The sequence below is a fragment of the Enhydra lutris genome, unplaced genomic scaffold (assembly GCF_002288905.1).
Source record: "Enhydra lutris kenyoni isolate GAN:26980312 unplaced genomic scaffold, ASM228890v2 scaffoldscaffold15, whole genome shotgun sequence".
Lineage (NCBI taxonomy): Eukaryota > Metazoa > Chordata > Mammalia > Carnivora > Mustelidae > Enhydra > Enhydra lutris.
This window is the reverse complement of record NW_019154099.1, coordinates 48,183,806-48,202,869: the sequence shown is the minus strand read 5'-3', so window position 1 is coordinate 48,202,869 and position 19,064 is coordinate 48,183,806. Positions and strand designations below refer to the sequence as shown.

General features: G+C 44.4%; 1 protein-coding gene across 5 annotated transcripts in view; it reads left to right on the top strand.

The window, feature by feature from the left end:
- The window catches only part of LOC111146955 (ATP binding cassette subfamily C member 4), a 245,289-nt gene that overhangs the window by 150,786 nt on the left and 75,439 nt on the right, over positions 1 to 19,064 (top strand). For all 5 annotated transcript variants that reach the window (XM_022502714.1, XM_022502717.1, XM_022502716.1 and 2 more), the window contains one exon: positions 7,924 to 8,003. In XM_022502714.1, coding sequence (XP_022358422.1) covers positions 7,924 to 8,003 — 80 coding nt within the window. The remainder of the gene's footprint in view (positions 1 to 7,923; positions 8,004 to 19,064) is intronic.

Genomic DNA, 19,064 nt, shown 5'->3' with positions numbered 1-19,064 from the left:
CTGGTATACTTGAAGAGTACTTCAACCCCTGAATGGGTTTATGAGATATGCTGAGAATATACCCAGACCCTGCGGGGAATCTGGAGGCAAGCAGAAATAGTCTCTCATCAAATAAAGTGTCAGAAAACCTGTGCCTGAGACCACGAAAGTTGCTTATGTCTTTGCTGAGAGCAGGTTGAGTGTTATTTTAGGCCCTGCTTGGTTGCAGGGTCTCCACAGTCCTCATCAGTAAACGTAAAAGAGGAGATCGGGGGCAGGCTCTGCACAGCGGCGAGATGTGTGGGCTGGAAGCACAGTATTAGAAAACTGGTACGTTGGGGTGTGGGAGAGCCTCTCAGGTAGCCCCAGAGGACCCCGCCATGTTTCAAACAGTCAAACCAGGGTTGCTCCGAATGCTCGTTCTGGGTTATCAAGAAAAGTTGTATTTATGCTCTGTCTCTTTTATTTAAAAGCACAAATCTGTAGTTCACAGAAAAAGGTTCTGACAGAATGATTACAAGAAAAAATAAGTTTTGTTACCTACAAGGGTAATTAGTAATTTAAACATTTCACTTGACAAAATCTGTCATGTCCCTAATTTTGATAAGCGAGTCTCCTGTTGGATCTGTGGCGATAGTTCTAATCAGGACGTTTGGGGTGAAAAATGGGATCTACCTGAATTATTCAGATGTGCAACGTTTGGTTGAAGGGAAGTGGGCATTCCATGGAACCAAAAGCAGAGACCCCCTTTCCAGAAGCTGGAGCTGGTTTCTCTGTCCTGGGGTGCCTGCGTATAGCTGGGTCCCTCAGCTTGGGTGGGAAATGTGTTCCACTTTCCTGCTACCCTGTGACCTTGTAGTTCTTGAGAGCAGAAATCTGAATGACTTGGCAGCTAGTCAGCAACTTGGCCACCCTGGGCTCCTTTGGTCTGTTAGTTGTGGCCAGGCCTGTGGCGGGGTCCTGAGGGGACAGCACAGGCCAAGCCTGTCTAATCAAGTTAGAGAAGGTCAAGTGAGTGGCACATCCTTGGGAGCTACATTTGTCAGCAAGAGTCTCATGGAGGAGAAAGGGCTGAGAAATCCGGGTGGATGAGCCTGGATGGTGGGCCTTCTTGGCAAGTGAATGGGAGAGCGAGAAGGCCCTCATGAGAACAAACATGGAGCCAGGAGTGATGGACGGGTCAGGTAGGTACCTCTTTTCTGTCCCTTCTCATCGCTGTTCCGATGGGCTGGATTTGACAGATAACGAATCAAGGATGTCCATGAAATTATTGTAAGTGAGCAGTGAAGTCCTGCTAGTAATTTATGTGAGGTAAAGATCAGTCAGAATGACTTACAGGTTTCCATGCTGGGTGTTGGGGCAGAGGTCTAAGGCAAAGTTGAAAAAGTTGGACGTGGGCATTGGTGGGCCAACCTCAAAGGCTTCTGTTCAGTTTAGATGTGTCGAGCCTCAGATGTTTTATACGATAGCCATGTACGTGCCCAAGGAAGCCCTGGGAGATCTGGAATGGACATAAGATTTGGTGTGTATAAGCACACAGCAAGTCTCGGGAAGGACAGTGAGCAGAGTTTACGAAGAGACCCAGAAAAACTGAAAAATGGCTGATGGTTCTAGCCTAAGGAAAAAAGTAGACTTTCTTATGTCTCCTTTTTCTGATGTGTGAAAATGCCAGGACGGCTTGGCCATAACACCTGCCTCTTAGGAAATATTACTGCATTACCCTGAGCAAAGCTGACTGTGGGTCCTCCTCTCTAGCACCAGGAGTTTGATCTTCAGGGATCTGTTAGCTTCAGAACCCTCTCTTCAAAGGCCACCACTGTCTAAATGTCCAGAGGAACATGAGGGAGCCTGTTCTGGGAGAGTGCTGGAGGAGGGAACTGACAGCTCAGGCGAGAAGGGTGTGGTGGCCTTTGGTGCTGAGAGAAGATGGCTTCTACTTCCTCCTCAAGGCACCTCTGCAGAATCACAAACTCTAGACAAGGTTAGAAAGGACTAGCCCTCATGACCTTGCGTGGTCCTTTAAAGCTCTACCATCCCTGATGAGAATGCGGACAGCAGACCCCACGAGTGTGCCATTGTCTCACAACCTAGTGGGTGCCGTCCTAAACACCGTCTCTTTTAGCCTCACGATCTTTGAAACTGTGACGGAGGAGAAGCAAGTATGATTGTCTCCTCTTTACAGACAAGAGATTGTGTCTAAATGGGCCTCAGATGAGTTGCCCACAGACCAGTTGCTGCTGAGTGTCAGAGGAAGACAAGACCTTGCTGGTTTCCCACTGATGGTTTCCTAATTCCTGCTGCTCTATTTCATGCCATTCTTTGAGCAGCTACCATGTCGATGACCTGTTCTGATGGCGAAGGTGATGGACACGGGAAACTCCCAAGCTTGCATAGCTCCTGTCTTTAGGCTGAACTGGTTTGTGTAGAATGACTCCTGCCATTGTGTATCTCCCTCCTGCCAACACTGTGATTTTTCAGCCTGGTGACCATCTCTGGCACCCACTGAACATCCTTTCCCTTCAGTCAGATTTTCCCCATCATGTTGCATTGTCTCTGGAAGGTACAGGTCTGTCCTCTCTGCCCTTTTGGAGAGACTTTCTCCTCTATTGGACGGGCTGTTTGGATCGAGATCCTACTTATCACTAGGACAGTGATTCTTTCACTTGTCCTCCCGTCCACACTCCACCTCCCCTCACAACCTGGCCCAGACCCAGCATTCCTGGCTTCTGACTCTGCAGGGCTATCAAACCAGTGGCCCATTCATAGCAAAAGAATTAGGTTCTAGAACCTTCCATGAAGCTAAACATGAGCATGTAAAAAGAAGTTCCTAATAACCAAGAGTTGATGAAACACATCTACTTTCACCCTTTCAGTCAGGTGTGTTGTGGCCTGATGGGGTTGTTTGTGCTGCTGCCGAAGACCACTTCTGTGCTAAAGAATGGGACTCAGAAGGAAGGAATTACTGATACACTGTAGCATAGATGGACCTCGGAAATGCTGGACTAAATGAAAGAATTCAGACATGAGAGACCACGTACCATTTGATTCCTTTTTAATGAAATGTCCCCAAAAGGGCAAAGAAAGTAGATCAGTGGTTGCCTGAGGCTAACTAAGAGTGGGAACAGGAAGTCACTATAAACGACATGAGGCATCTTACTGGGGGAACAAAAATGTCCTAACACTGATTTTTGGTGATGGTTATACCACTTGAAATGGGGTGAATATTACAAGATACAAAGTATTTGCCTCAATAAAAATATACTTCAATATTTGATGATATGTAAACATACCTCCTTTTTTGTTTAAAAAAGAAAAAGCATAGGGTCTACACTAGACATGGGAGCTTCCAAGTTTCACGTTATAGTTTATTTTAAGGAAGTGGAAGAATCCTACGGATGAGAGACGCGTCAGAATTCTATTGACAGGTGATTGACTCCAGCTCAGACGGTAGACCCTGTTCTTAAAGTAAGATCGCTTACAGATTTGTATTTTGACCAGAAGTTTGATGACCTCTTTCCTGGAACCCTGTCTTGTGGACAGAGCAGTTAGGAGACCCTGGTTGGTTCTCTGGTGGTGTGGACTCCAAATGAGGTCTCTCTCTGTCTCTCTCCCTGCCTCCCCTTTGTTCCCAGCCTTATTCCCTTCTCCACGTCTGTCCGTCTTTCTTTCTTCCTTCCTTCCTTCCTTCCTTTCTTTTCTTTCTTTCTTTCTTTCTTTCTTTCTTTCTTTCTTTCTTTCTTTCTTTCTTTCTTTCTCTCAAGATTTTATTTATTAGAGAGAGAGTATGAGTGAGCACACAAGCAGGGGGCGGGCAGAGGGAGAGAATCCTCAAGCACACCACCTGTGGAACATGGAGCCGGACACGGGGCTTGATCCTACGACCCTGAGATCATGATCTGAGCCAAAATTGGAGGCTTAACCAACTCAGCCACCCCAGTGACCCCCCAACTTTACTTTCTTACAAAAGTAATACATAGTCACTCTAGAAAAAATCATTGATAAAAAACAATTAAAATTGCACACAATACATTATAGACTTTGTTTCAGACTAAATGATTGGGTTCCTCCATCTCACTTGCCAGATAACCCACACCGAAGATCTTTGATGCATACATCCCTAGAATTTCTGGGTGGTAAGGAACACGTTCTTAAAGTTGTTTGTACACATTGCCCAGTTGTTCCCTGAAATCTAGCTGTGCAGTGTGGGTTTCATTCCATGTGAGTCTAAAACGTGATCTGGCCACCATAGCTGACTGTCGTGCTCAGTCTCATGATCGGTTATCTGTCCTGTGCAGGAGAGGGGTGATGGTGTTGTGACTCTACCCCGAGGTAATCAGACGAGGCCTGGGCTGTTGACTTTAATCACAGACACAAGTCATTCACTGAGACCGGCCACCCGAGTCTGGGCGGGAGGCAGTGGCCAAGATGGGACGCTGTGCCTCAGGAGGGATAATTAAGGCACCAAGGACTAACGGCATGTGGGCAGTCTGGGAAGGATATGATTAACTTTCTTCAAGCATTTGATGGGCTGTCACGTCAAGAGGAATTAGATTCACTCTGTGTGGTTATAAAAGCAGGATAAGCACAGGGTTGCCTGTTCTAGGCAGGCAAGATTCGGTTTAATGTCGGAAAGCCCTGCCTAACAGAATAGTCTGGAAATGGATTGGGCTCCCCCTGTTCATGGTGAATCCCCCTTCCCTCTACGTCCCAGGGGTCGATCCAGCAGGGTCAAATGCCTTTTGGATGAAGAGGCATGGCGTGTGTGTGATGGGAAATCGGCATGGATTTGATTTGAGGGCCTTTGAGAAAAGTTGATAACGAGGCCGTGAACTTGAAATTCGTCCCTTTAGTTATTTCTTGGACCAAGGAAGTAACTTATTGACTCTCCTAATGTCACATTTTCTATACTCTGCCTCTTGCTGAAGGAGAGTTTAGGTTTTGACCGTCTCTGAGGTCCAGCTCAGTTACTGTAGTGGCCATGTGGGGAGATGGTTTTTCTTATTTTTTTTTGTGTTTTTTTTTTTTTTTCTCTTTTTGTTTGTGTTTTACTGCTTGCCAACCATGGGTCTCTCTGGATCTACATCTGGAGGAAGGTAAAAGGGGTGGTTATCATGTATCATTCATCTCTGTGTAGCTTTTTCACCTTTAAAAAAAAAAAAAAGGCGCCTGGGTGGCTCAGTTGGTTAGTTAAACGACTGCCTTCAGCTCAGGTCATGATCCTGGAGTCCTGGGATCGAGCCCCACATCAGGCTCCCTGCTTGACAGGGAGTTTGTTTCTCTCGCTGACCTCTCTCCTCTCATGCTCTCTCTCTCTCTCATTCTCTCTCTCTCTCTCTCTCAAATAATAAACAAAAACTTTAAAAAAAATACCAAAAAACCCAAAACTTGAATATTGGTTTCTGTGTTATTTAAGCTGAGCTATATTCTACAGTGCTCTGAATCCTGACTATGTTGAAAAGTTGGGCTTTTTCATTGAAGAAATAATAAGTGTTTAAACTATGTCTTTTAACATCTTTTAAAAAAAATTATTTATTTTAAAAAAAAATTATTTATTTATTTATTCATGAGAGACAGAGAGGCAGAGGGAGAAGCAGGCTTCCCACAGAGCAGGGAGCCGGATGCAGTGCTCGATCCCAGGACTCTGGGATCATTACCCGAGCTGAAGGCAGTTAACTGACTCAGCCGCCAGGCGACCCTCTTTTAACAGTTTTAAATGTATTTTTTCCTCATTTTGATATTGATACTTCCGGAAGGTCAAAAATAGCCAGGTAGTTCACAAAATCCGTTAAGAATATGTGGGAAGTTTCCCGACTGATTTTCATGTTTCTAAAGCATGAGTGATTAAATGATCACCTAACCTTTGGCCCCTCGAAGTGTGGTCATCACTTGGTGTCCCAGGTGATGTCACAGCAGAGGACATCACCTGGGAGCCTGGTAGAAATGCAGATCTCAAGCTCCAGCTGAAATCTCCCGAATGTGCGTTTTCACGGGTTGACCTTCTGAGGGTGCCAGTAGACGAGCTTTCCTGAGAGACTGGCTTCAGGTCCTGTGGGCCATAGTGGTTATCTCACCTTGCTGTTTTGTTTTACCGCGCCTGGCACTGTGACTAGGTTCTTTCTCATGCATGAGCCCAGGTAATCCTCAGAATCACCCTCTCAAGGAGGTATTATTAGAGTCTCCGAGAAGCTGTCACCCGGCCTGCCGAAAGCGTCACTGTAGAAGACCGGTTCTGGAGTCTGTATCTCCTGAACCCGAGTCAGAGACGTGGAGGCCCAGGTTGTCATGCTGTGGCCTGGCCGAGTGCGGAAGCTTCCATTCGCTCCAACTCTTCACCCCGGGTGACCCTGCGCATCCGGCAATAGCTCAGCTCCTTGCCACTGGCCTTTCATGGGCCTGTCGTGGTCCAGTCATGGCCCCGTTGTGGCCCAGTCGTGGCTTGGTATGGAGGGCCCCAGGAGGAAGTCACTTCTGACAGACATTGGGAAGAGTGTGTAGAGGACCCATATCTTACCTACAGGCTGTCTTCCAGAAGCTTCCATTACAGAAGAAGTTCAGAGGCTTAGACAAACACATTTCTCCAGAGTTGTGTGTACCAAAATAAACTGTGTATGTGTAACTTCAGTTTCTAAATAAACTGTGTATGTGTAACTTCAGTTTCTGTGAATTCTGTCTTTTAAAAGACTAGATATTTATTATAGATCTGTTCTCACTTTCTAATTCTGAAGCCTTTAGGATATACTATTCTCATGGATTCTGAGGAGGGAGATACAAGGAGTAATAAATGATCTTTCTTTTTAAAAATTAACATGTATTATTTGTTTTAGGGGTATAGGTCTGTGATTCATCAGTTTTTGTTTTTGTGTTTTTTTTTTTTTTTTTTTTTTTTTTTTAGTTTTTTCTTTATTTATTTGAGAGAGAGAGGCATAAGCCGGGGAAGGGCAGAGGGAGCCGGAGAAGCAGGCTCCCCTCTGAGCAGGGAACCCCATGGGGGCTCAATCTTAGACTCTGGGATCATGACCTGAGCTGAAATCAGTCTTATATAATAACCAGTGCTCATTACAACATTATTTTTTAAAAAAGATTTTATTTATTTGAGAGTGATTGAGTGTGCGAGCACATGCAGGAGCAACAGTGGGGGAGGGGGGAAAGGAAGAAGCAAGCTCCCCACTGAGCAGGGACTCCATGTAGGTTTCTATCTCATGACCTTAGCCGAAGGTTGACACCTAACTGACTGAGCCACCCAGGCACCCCACAAAATGATCTTTAATCATTAAGTCATATTTTTGTTTTTCTGCCTGCATTCCTCTGGTCGTGGTGGATTTTTAAGAATGAGTCTGTTTGTCACACTTGCTTGTACCTCAGAAGAGAGCGACTTATCACCCCAGTAGTAAATTCACAACTCGGGAATGGCAGGATTCCAAAATTTTTCAAAATGGGAGGTTCCGTGAACCATCCTGGATGGGGGGAGGGAGGTAGAGAGGTTATAATTACATTTATTTAATAAGTACCACATAGTAAAATTCTGATAACCAAAGCAAAATTCGTATAACAATTGTGATCAATTTATGTATTTTGTATTTGTTTGTTTACCAACTCAGCCTCTGGGCAGGTGGGCACCTGAGAAGGCATAGGAAAGGAGAGAACATTCTAAAATCCACCAGCCCTTCCTGATACTGCCAGAAGACGTCTTTCCCCCTCCATTTTATTAAAAATCAGGACCGAATTTGAGCTCCTTGCCCACCACCCTTTGGTGGTGTTTTTGTTTCTCTTTAGTTATCATCCCATTTTCTTTTTCTTTACCACTGACATGGGCTTATTTTGTATGAATGTGTAATAGATTAAATACATATGCATTTAAAATATTGTTTTGATTTGTCCGTGAACTGTTTCTCTTAAAGGGCCTATCTTGGGAAATGAGTAATTTCTCATATCCTGTTCTTGCAGGAAGAATTTTAAATCGTTTCTCCAAAGACATTGGGCACATGGATGACTTGCTACCCCTGACGTTTCTAGATTTCCTCCAGGTAAGGTCACAGCGATGCCAAGTTCTCGAATGGAAAACTGTAGTTCCTGTTCTTTCAAGTCCTTTCCATGGGGGCCGAGGGTGGGCCTCTTGGCCTGACGATGTCATGTTATCTTAGTAAAGGCCGTGTTTGTAAGAGAAAGGTGTGGTTCTGATTCGGAGACTAAGTTAACATGAGTAATACCTCATGTGTAGGAGTGGCTACACAGTCTTGTCAAGGTTGGTTCGAAGCAGCTACATGCTTGGTAAGTGCTTCTCTATCTGCCTGCCAGGTATCTGGCACGAACGTCCCTTTACCGTGAGCACATTTCATAATATAGAAACAATCACCTCTCACAGAAAGATAGCTCAGATTAACTAAATTATGCATTGTATTACCACAAAGGACAAATATTTACTGCACCATTTGGGGGGATAAAACCAGGCGGGGTTACTAACAAAGAAAAGATTAGTAATAATAAGGTGAAAATAATACTTTGTTAGCAAGGACAATAGGGAGCGGTTACTGCAGATACAAAGCCTTTAGAGGCAAGTACATTTAAGCCAATAATTTGAGTACAGGATCAAAGTCATCTCTGAAAATGTCTTTTTTGTTTTTCTAGGCAGCTTTTCTTCACACGTTGATGGCTCTAAGTCTTAAGGATGTGTGTGTGTGTGTGTGTGTGTGTGTGTGTGTGTGTGTGTGTGAAACCCAACAATCCCACAAGTACCTTCCATAGAGCATTTGTTTTGTCTGTGAACTTGAAGTTCTGAGGAACGATATTGGGTCATCTCATGCCTCATCTGCTCACTCAGTATTGCTGCACACGTGGGAAGATTTTCCTGCTGTTTAATTCTGTCTACTTTTCAGCGGTTCAGGCTGGAGGCCTTTCTTCTTCATTTCCAAGTGGGCTTTTTTTTTTTTTTTTAAATGACAAGCATTCATCAACAGCTGTACATATTCTAAGCTCACCGCTGCCGTTGCTAACACTTCTTGAATTGGTGTTTCACTCCCCCTGAGTAATCACGAACTCCTTGTAAGGCCAGGATGTCGAAATGCTGCCACTGGGGTCTGCAATCATGGCCTCATCCTGATGGTCGCTCCCCGCCCTCCCCCACTTTTGTTCAATGCCCAGATGTAGTTCAAATCAAAACGTAGGAACTTTTCTGGGGCTGTTGTTGTAAAAAGAGCCAGAATTACTTAATTTGGAAAATTAGCTATGTTATAAAAGTCACTAATAAGCCTGAAATGACCACAGGCATTTCTGTGAGTCACTCAGAAATGCAGCCGTGAGTATGTGACTGCAGACAGTGTGGCCCACGGGTGAAGGCGTGCACTGTTACCAACGTGAACCAAATGGAGACTCGGAGGCAGAGTGCTTTTATTGCAAAGATCTCTGCTTTTCTGTCCCTCCTCTGCAAACTTAATTTTAATTCTTTGCTAAAACAGGATCACATTTTCCCAGTTGACGGTTAATGACATTGCGAAGACTTGTGGGAAGGTTCTTTTTCTTGCCAAGTGCAAATTAGGCAGAGGTTGAGTTTCCAAAGCTGGCTGGCCCACTGTGTGCTTGGCACATAGTCAGCCCTCCTAATCAGAATCTACCCACCTACTTTTGCATGATGGATGGAGGCACAGGGATAGATGCTGCCTGAGTTCATTCTAAAACATTCTCAGCTGCCCGAGAGAAAATTCTAGTCTCTCTGTACTTCTCTTTCACTGAGAAACAAGGGCCTTTTTATTACCTGCTCACTTAATCTTGGTGAGACTTACCACCGGTAGTCCCAATTAGCTGATGTCTTGACTCTAATAGCCGAGGTAAATCTCGAAGTTATTGTCTCCAAGAAAGGAGTTTTGTCTCAAGGATAACTCAGTCATCAATTATGATAAAGATCTATTGTCGCTTGTTTTGTTTGCAGGTGTCTTTAATAAGGCTTCTCCTAATCCCTCCAGGAAGAAATATTTTCTCCTTTTAAAAATAGTATTAGCTACATAGAAAAGCTCTGATCCTTGCCATTGTTGTTGGTTCTTTGAGGGACACTTCCCAACAGTCGTTGTTTAAATGGTTGTCAGGAGGAATCAAGGGAAACTTCATAAACAATGCCGTAACTGGTTCATCTTACTTGGTGTGTAGAAGCCTTTCCCCGGAGGATTTGCATGCAATGAGCAGGCTTTTGCCGGAGGTATCACTGGGATCATTTTGAAGTATTTGGTCCTCTTGGCTATATTAGAACGAAGATTTTTATTAAAGCCACAAAAATGAATTTAACCTGTCCTCAAATAAAGGACAACAAAAATCAAAATGTAAATTGATTTTTTTTTTTTTTTTTTTGAAGTTGGATAGGACCCTGTTAAGGCTAAAAGCAACCCGGTGGTGTTCTGGGACTCTTCATGGAATCATGTAAACTTAAAATAAACACTATTATGGTAAGCACATAGAATGAAAACTAATTTTCCAAATCAAATACATTATATTCAATTCATTTTCCCCAATCAACCAAATGTTTAAAACCTGTTAGTTATAACAGCAATCTTCTGGAAATTAATTAGAAGCCTATTAGCTCTGCTAGCTGAGCCGAATGAAGAGGGTTGCTTGTTACATTTCTAAACAGGCTCCTGAGTTAAAGCAAAGCAAGGTCAAAATGACAGTCAGCTTCACTCACCTCCTGGCTTCGCTTAAGTAGAGCTGGGTTTTCTATGCCTTTTTATTGGGAGGGGGTGGGTGTTAGTTTTTTACAAGAAATTTTACCCACTTGGACTCAGTCCTTAATACATTTAAGAGTTTTAACGAGTCCGGGAAAACATGCAGGTATCATGAATGTTAGGTGTGTGAACAGGAGCACCTTCCCCAATACACGGGGATCCGAGACGGGAATGGTTTTCAGACCTTGCGTCCAGCTCCTGAGCTCCCCTCAAGAGTTGTGTCGGCCCCTTTCCGCATCGTGCTAGTAGAAGCTTTCCTTGTTGCCTCGGTTTCTGGTGTCAACGGCAAAACCTGCTGCTGACATCCCGGGGGGGGGGGGGTGGTGCGGGCAAACATACTGTCTCACGTCAGATTTTTTTGGGTGAGCGCACTCTGACTCCAGCAGCAACTCCTGTGCTTAGAAAAGCTCCCAGAACTTGAGTCTTTCCAAATGGAACAGGTGAGTTTAATTGAAACAGTTGGGTTTTAAAAAGGACCGGGGATTCCCTTGTCATGAAGTTACCTTTGGTGTGACCATAGCAGATGTGGTTCTTCCCAATCTACACATCCTTTACGTCTAGCGTTCTTGAGCTAGAAAGAACTTGGCAGGATTCCTGTACAAACAAATGGAATGCAAACCGAAATCCAAAGCTTAGAGACCTTCATGAAGGGGGGCGGGGTTACATTTTCCACTTATCAGAATATTCAAATTAAGGCCGGCATGTGTGATTTGTTTGTTTGTTTTGTTTTTCCTTACTAAAGAGATGCCTGTGGTCATGCGTTTTGGGGACAGTGAAAATCAAATAGATATAGAAATAATGTGATTACATTTATCCCTGTGAACTTTTTAATCCAGATTATGCATGTTTGATTGCTTTTTCTGTAAGACGGTGATGGTTTTGTAAGATTCAGAAACCTGAACCATTGGGTTAGAACTTAATTGTTTTTCCGATTGAGTCTGATGCTGAGAAATTTGAGGAGAGACCTGAGATCAGAACCTTCCATCGGAGCCATGATTCCTGGAGGTGGTAATACCCTGTAGAAGCGAGTCAGAAATCAGGGACAGATTTGATTATTTGTCGACTAAATGATTGGGATGAGAACATTCCCGCCAGATATGCTGGCCGGGTAGAGAGTGTTTACCTAACTCTGTCCCTTGAACTTCAACAAGAGATTTGTGTGTGCCTAAATATTTATGGCTTTTTTTGTTGTTGTTTTGTGTTGTTTTTGGATCATTAGCTATTCCTAATCCTGCTCATGGGAGACTGTGACACGGCAGATTTTGAAAATGTGTCTCGTATTTTCTTTTGTCCTGAGTGAGAGTGAGAAATCCCACAGAGCAGTGGAGCTCACGTGTGAGTTTTGGGAACTGGTGCTCACCCAGGTGCGGAGCAAGTAGTGAATGAAGAGAGACCAATTTTTGACCAGCGAGGCGTTTTTGGAAGGCTGCGCCAGAAGGGAGGGAAATTTCTGAATATATCCTCGGAAATAAATAATTTATACAGTACAGAATAACAACAGTCTGCAGGTTACCTCAGGGTTGCCCTGGGCTTATCAGATAAGTTAGCCAGTGGCTGGCAGTGCACCTTTGTCTTATCAGTGATGTTCAGACACGTTTTGTTTATTTCTTTTCACAAAAATCGGGACAGCATCGGGTGTTAACGATAGTTTTAAAACCGAGTCATCTATCAAGCTGGGATCTCGTTCTTCACGTGTTAGAACTAAATTTCTCTATGAAAATAGGGATGGGAATACAAATAGTATCATGATTTTCCTCTGGGCTTCAGACATGAGAAATCGATGGGAAGGGAATCTTTGAATAAGACTTTGGCCCTCAAAACATGATGTATTTGGGCAAACAAACAAACAAAAACGTAGACATAGTAATTAAAATTCACATTTTTAAGTGTGTGGCTGACTTCCTACTACCGTAGCCCAAATCCCAGCAGCCTAAATCTCATCTTTTAATTTTCTCAAAGCTATGATTGGTGTAATTAAAAAAGGTACCATGCAGATGTAATATTTGTAATGTTTTAATGACATTTAAGTTTTAAGGGATGGTTAAAATGAATTTTAATGTATAATTTTAATTACGCTGGTGTATTTCTCCTATCTGTGCAGATCTGTTGTTTTGTGAATACATTTGCAACTAGAAATATCATGGAAAATCCTGAAATTTCTCGCAAAAGGGAGACATTGTTTTTATAATGTACCTGCAGTGTGTAGACTTGTAGTTTTACCAGCATTTCTCATTCTGATAACATGTCTTTGTGTTGCTTTTCCCACCCCATCTTTTATTAAACTCCCACCATGTGCTGGGATGAGGGATGGGAGATGGAGATTTTGTCTTCTTTCGTTTGACCAAACGCTGTATCTTTTAAGCACCCTGCTGGACTTGGTTGTGGAGTCGAATGACATTTAATTCCCAATCTTCCTTGAGGCTCACTCTCTTGGGAGAGACAGAAGGTCAGCCGTGATCATACCGTGTGACATTATAAAAGGAGGGAAACTGTATGGGAGAATGGTTGAGGCTCTAGTGGGAGAGAAGTCTGCTTTCCTCTCCCCATCTGCCATTTTTTGTTCCCTTATCTTGAGGACATTCTGGGACTTCCCACTGGAGGCATCCTACGGGCGGTTGGGAGTGCGAGCCCTGGTGTTTGAGAGACCCGGGATGAGCGTAGAGCCTGCATCTTCTTCCCGGAGTAGGTGGTCATTGATGGTGGGAAGATGGATAAGATTGCCCAGAAAGAGTGAAGCATTTTTAGGGGCCAAGATCCAGAACTTTAAAGAAGTCTTGATACTGAAAGAGAAAGCTGAGGGAAGAGAAGGCAAGCAGAGGATACCTGGAAAGAATAGCAAGGAAGACAGGAGGGGAGTCGTGGCTGCAAAAGCAAAGGAGGACAGGTGTGTGAAAGGCGGAGCGGAGGTGAGGACGCAGACAGCTGTCAGTTGGATTTGACGATGGGGGTCCGGTGAGCAGCCGGCGCAGGTTTTGGGTAGAAGGAGTCCAGGCTGCAGAGGCCAAGAGTCAGAGAGGAGGCAGTTGGGTTGAGAGCAAGCAGTTGGGATAAGAGCAACGTGTTCTTTGGAGGAGTTTGCTCAGTGTGTCCCTGGGTGGTTTGAGTTTTATAGCTTGTGTTTCGGGGGCGTTGTGGGGGGTGGTATATCTCCCCCCGGAATCCCGCTGATAACCAGGGGTTAGAGTCGAGGTCCTGAGAGACAGTGGTGAGTGGGACGCCCTCATGGATCTCCTCCAGCCCTCCCCCCGCCCCCGGGAGAGGGAGTCTTCCAGAAATTCATCACTTGCCAAGTTTGGGACACTAATTTTGCAGAGTGCCCCGGAGGAAGTCCTGGGAGGCAAGGTGCTTAGCTTTGTTTTCAAGAATAAAGTCGGTGCCAAGTGAATTCAGCTTCTAACGATTCTGTTCATCCTTGGTGTATCTGGCAAGCCTTGAAGGATACTTGGTCATTTTAACAATTTTTATTACTTTAAAGCATTCATTCCGTACCCTTTTCTGCAGCGGACTCCTTCTCATTCCTTTCAGTGAGAGCTTAGATCGTTTATTTAACATTTCGTAATTATAAAAGAGACCCACCTTTTATTATTTCTTTGTTTCTTCCGTCTTTGCCTCATGAATACGGTGGTGCATAGATTAACCTGCCCATGATCCTCTGAGATCAGCAGATACCTTTGTTCTTCACGTTCAAGTGCCAGTCTCTTTGCTTATGCTTGTTTGAACTTAATTTGTTTTCTTCTCTGAACCAGAGACTCTAGTCTGTCCTAAAAGGCTGGGACCATTCAAGGGACAAGCGGATTCCATCTTCCTACCAGACCGGCTGTCCCCACCAGGGGAACCAGGACTCACACCCTTTCCTCACCACGGCAGCCCTATCCTAGAATAGATGTCTAAATGGTTTGTCGTGTTTTGTTTACCAGTGATATGTATTACAAAGGAGCTCAGGCTGAGAGAGTAAAATTCAGATTTCCCAGCCCTTAAATTTAATCTCTCTACAGCTTCTGGAAAGGAACTTGACGTGCCTGCTGGGCGGACCACTGAGGCTCTTCTCTGTGTTCCACACCCCCCTTTGGCCCAATCCCCAATGGACCCCCTCTTCCTTCTTCAAGGATCAGCAGAAGTCTCTCTTCCCGTTAGTGAAACTTTCCTTGGGCACGCTATTCTGCAATAAAACCATCCCTGTGCCCTATGCCAAGGCCATGTCAACTTCATTTCCAGTCAGGCGATAACTTACTGAACACTTCCTATGTGCCAGGTGCTTTTCCTAGGATTTGGGTGTAGAACCAGGCATTGGCTTCCAGGAATTTATGTATTTTGTATTTTTTAAAGATTTTATTCACTTATTTGTCAGAGAGAACAAGAGAGCGAGCACAAACAGGGAAGAAGACAGCAGGCAGAGGCAGAAGCAGGCTCCTTGCTGAACAGGAAGCCAGATGTGGGACTTGATACCAGGACCCTGGGATCATGACCTGAGCCAGAAGCAGACGCTGAACCGACTGAGCCACCCAGGCACCCCGGCTTTCAGCAGTTTATATTCCAGGGCAGAAGACAGATGGGAAACGGGCACATTTATAAGGCAATTCCAGTCATTCCCTAATGCATTAAGAAAAGAAAAGCGTTTGCCGGTGACTTGCAGGAGTGCTTGAATGAAACATGGTGATGATCAAGGACACGGTGATGTCTGAGTTTTAAAAAATAGGAAGGAAACAGCCATGCAGACAAGACCTGGACTCGGGTGGGTGGAGGAGCGTGCTCAGGGAAAGGAACAGGTGCAGGTTCCCAGGGAGAGGGAGGAGAGGGAAGGCGGAGCGGAGAGGAGAAATGGGAGGGAGGGAGCTTGAGGCCTGGGCAGAGCTGGACTGCATAGGTTAAGGGCCTTAGCTTCTCTTCTGGATGCAGTGAGAAACCGCTGGAATCTTTTATTTTTTTTAAAGCATTTGTTTTGGAATTTTCTCTACTTTTTCTCCTCATATTTTTTTTTTTAAAGATTTTATTTATTTTTTTTAATTTGTCAGAGAGAGAGAGAGTGTGTGTGTGTGCACACAAGCAGGCAGAGCGGCAGTCAGAGGCAGAGGGAGAAGCAGGCTCCCCTCCAAGCAAAGAGTCCTACTCGGGACTCGATCCCAGGATCCTGGGATCGTGACCCGAGCCGAAGGCAGTGGTTTAACCCCCTGAGCCACCCAGGCATCCCCAATGGAATCTTTTAAACAGAGGAGGGACATGCTCACATTTCAGATGGGAAAAAATGTATATCTGACATGGATCATAGGGCTAAAAGAATTTTAAATGTTTTAAGTCCTCAGTATAAGCATAGTCCCTTCAAGGCTAGGCTCTGGGCTGTATGGCGGCCTCCCTTCCCCCACAGCGCAGCTTCGGAAACCGAGGCCGATCCGTACGTGGTGTTTCGGTCCTTACGACGAGAGCGCCGTGTTGCCCGTCCCGGGACAGGAAGGCGGGTCTCTGCGGTCAGCTTGGACCTCTCGTCCTTCCAACAACCTAACCGTTTCCAGCAGTGGCTCTCACGCACCGGGTTGCCCCCAGCCGAGTTAACGTGAAAAAATAAGGATGATGTAGGATTTTTTTTTTGCAAAGCTGAATTTTCTCAGTTTTTTCTTTTAGGATTTCTTGTTTTATAAACACAGTGAGTGGCTCTCAGCCAGGAGGTCTGAAGCCACACGGAAGGTGACATGATAGTGTGCTTTAGCGGGCGGTGACCGTCATCCTAGCAGACGCTGAGCGACTTCCCCGTGGGTGCCAAGCCTCATTTCAAATTTTTTCTTTGTAGAATCTCCATTTTCTGGCAACTTGGGAGGTACCTACAGTTACTGTGCTAGTCTCACAGATGAGAGAAAGGAGACTTGTAATACATAAGGACATAATTTGTCCAGGGTTACACAGCTAGGAAGTGATCAGTTTGAAGCTTTTATTTGTGTATATATATATATATGTATATATTTTAAAGATTTTATTTATTTATTTGACAGACGGAGATCACAAGCAGGCAGAGAGGCAGGCAGAGAGAGAGGGAGGGAAGCAAGCTGCCCGCTGAGCAGAGAGCCCGATGTGGGGCTCCATCCCAGGACCCTGAGATCATGACCTGAGCTGAAGGCAGAGGCTTAACCCACTGAGCCACCCAGGTGCCCCTTTCTGTGTTTCCATCTCAACAGAGTATTCTCACTGAGGGAAATTCCAGGTAGAATCTCTAATGATAATTAAATTATTTGTCATCTCATGCCTCTGTCTCCTCCCTGGCAAGTCAGAGAAGTGTTCGTATAACACAGCCCCATGGTATCTGAGATCGAAACCTTTTGCAATTGTGGTACTAGCCTTTTTTTCCTACCCTTTAGAATTAAAGGTGGACAAATCAGTTTTCTTCTCCATAAATGCCTTTTGAAATGTGTGCTGGTTGTAAAGTCGAGACTAAGAACTTTAGAACTTTATTCCTTAGCTTACGATAAGCCTGATTTCAGGAGAAATACAGGAGAAACTGAATTTTTAAGGCATGCGCACTAGGAGGTGGACGATACCACATTTACGCATATTTTGACACATGTTTGGGGTGTGATATGCACAGCTCTGTAGTACTGTCATGTAAACAAGGGCAAATAATTGGGATGAGAACAAATGAACATTTCTTGAAGTTTTGTTGAAAAATAGAAACTTGGCTTTAAACCCATGAACAACAGCTGATTCTACACTGCACTGGTGATTAGAAATGCAATTCTTACACACAGGGGCACCAATATAGTAAAGTTAAAAGTTAAATTGTTAAACTTAAGCACTGGAAATAATATATGAACTGCATAAAATAGCTTTATCATTCGTACAACAAAAATAAACACTTCATGGTTTAATTAAAACGAATATCCAGGTAGCAGTTTAAATTTACTAAATTTAAATTTAAATACTAAAATTAAATTTAAAGTACTAGGAAAAAGTATCAATAAAATACATTTTAAGGGCACCTGGGTGGCTCAGTTGGCTAAGCGTCTGCCTTTGGCTCAGGTTATGAGCCCAGGGTCCTGGGATTGAGCCCCACATTGGGGTCCCTGCTCAGCAAGGAAGCCTGCTTCTCCCCCTCCTGCTCCCCCTGCTCGTGTGCTCTCTCTCTCTCTCACTCTCTCAAATAAATAAAATCTTAAAAAAAAAAAGTTAAGATTTTATAATGGAGGCATTAACATTCTTTTCTGTGAAGATAGGAGTCTGATGTGCTTGAGTTCAGACAACAGAGCCTGTGAGTGTTTTATATGTGTGTGTGTGTATGTGTGTATGTGTGTGTGTGTGTGTGTGTGTACGTATAGAGGCATAAACACATATGCCCCGTGAAGGAGCCATTACATCATTGATACGTAACCCTTCAAACCAAGTAGCTTGCTGCACATCTTAAACTGGGTAAGGCAGGGAAAATAATGTTTGTGGCCGGAACAGAGGGTTTTATGTAGGGTTCTATGTGAAGCATGGTCTGCATTTGAAGATAATCTTGAAAACTTGTCTGAGGAATTTAGATTTGAACCTATGAACTGTCGGCCCCAGCCAAGGTCTTTGAGGAGGTTAAGTGGCTGCTCACCGCGTCATTTTAAGGGAAACAAGAATGTGTGGTGCCTCTTTCTTCTTGGAGAACGTTATTTCCATTTGGTGGATTTTACTGAAAATCAAGATGAGTAACGTGGTTTGTGCTCCCCAGGCACGGTGGCTGCCCCGTGCATAGTGACCTTGGCCACTTCTGTAAAGGATCTTAATGCTTCAGATTTCTCTCTCCTCTTTGCGGCCACTGTGTTTCATGATCTGACGCAGTCTATGAGGCTGTCTGTCGCCTTTAGGAGAATTAAGGGTGAAGTCAGTGAAATACGCACTGAGTGATGCCGGAAGTTAAGATATTGACTCTCAACCTGCCCTTGGCCCTCCCGAGGTAAATATTAGCTTTCCCTTGTTTTTTCATTCCTTCACTAACAAGTGCTCTAGATCGGGCGGCAGAGTCCGCCCCCGTTCTTGGTGTTGAAGCCATTTCTCCATTCTCTCCTACCCCTGCATTTCGTGGGGCTCTCCATCCTTGCCGTAAACGATTTAGTGGCTGGCGGGCTCTGGTGTGCGCGTGCTCTCTGCTGCCGCCTTTGGCCTTATTGTCTTTCCCCCCAGAGTCTGCCCTGATTCTTCCTACACGTGTTCCTTCTCCTTGCGCTTGTTGCTGTTTTATAATGACAGTAGGTGCTGTGTGATCTCATAAAGCAGGTGTGGTGAATGGAGTGCTTTGGAAAGACTTAGTAAAGGCTTCACTAAAAAAAAAAAATTTTTTTTTTTTTTTCTAAGTATGGAGAAGACAGCCCATCAGCGGGGCAGAGGGGGGTGGGGGGCCTTGGAGAAATACAGGAGGATTCTGTGTTA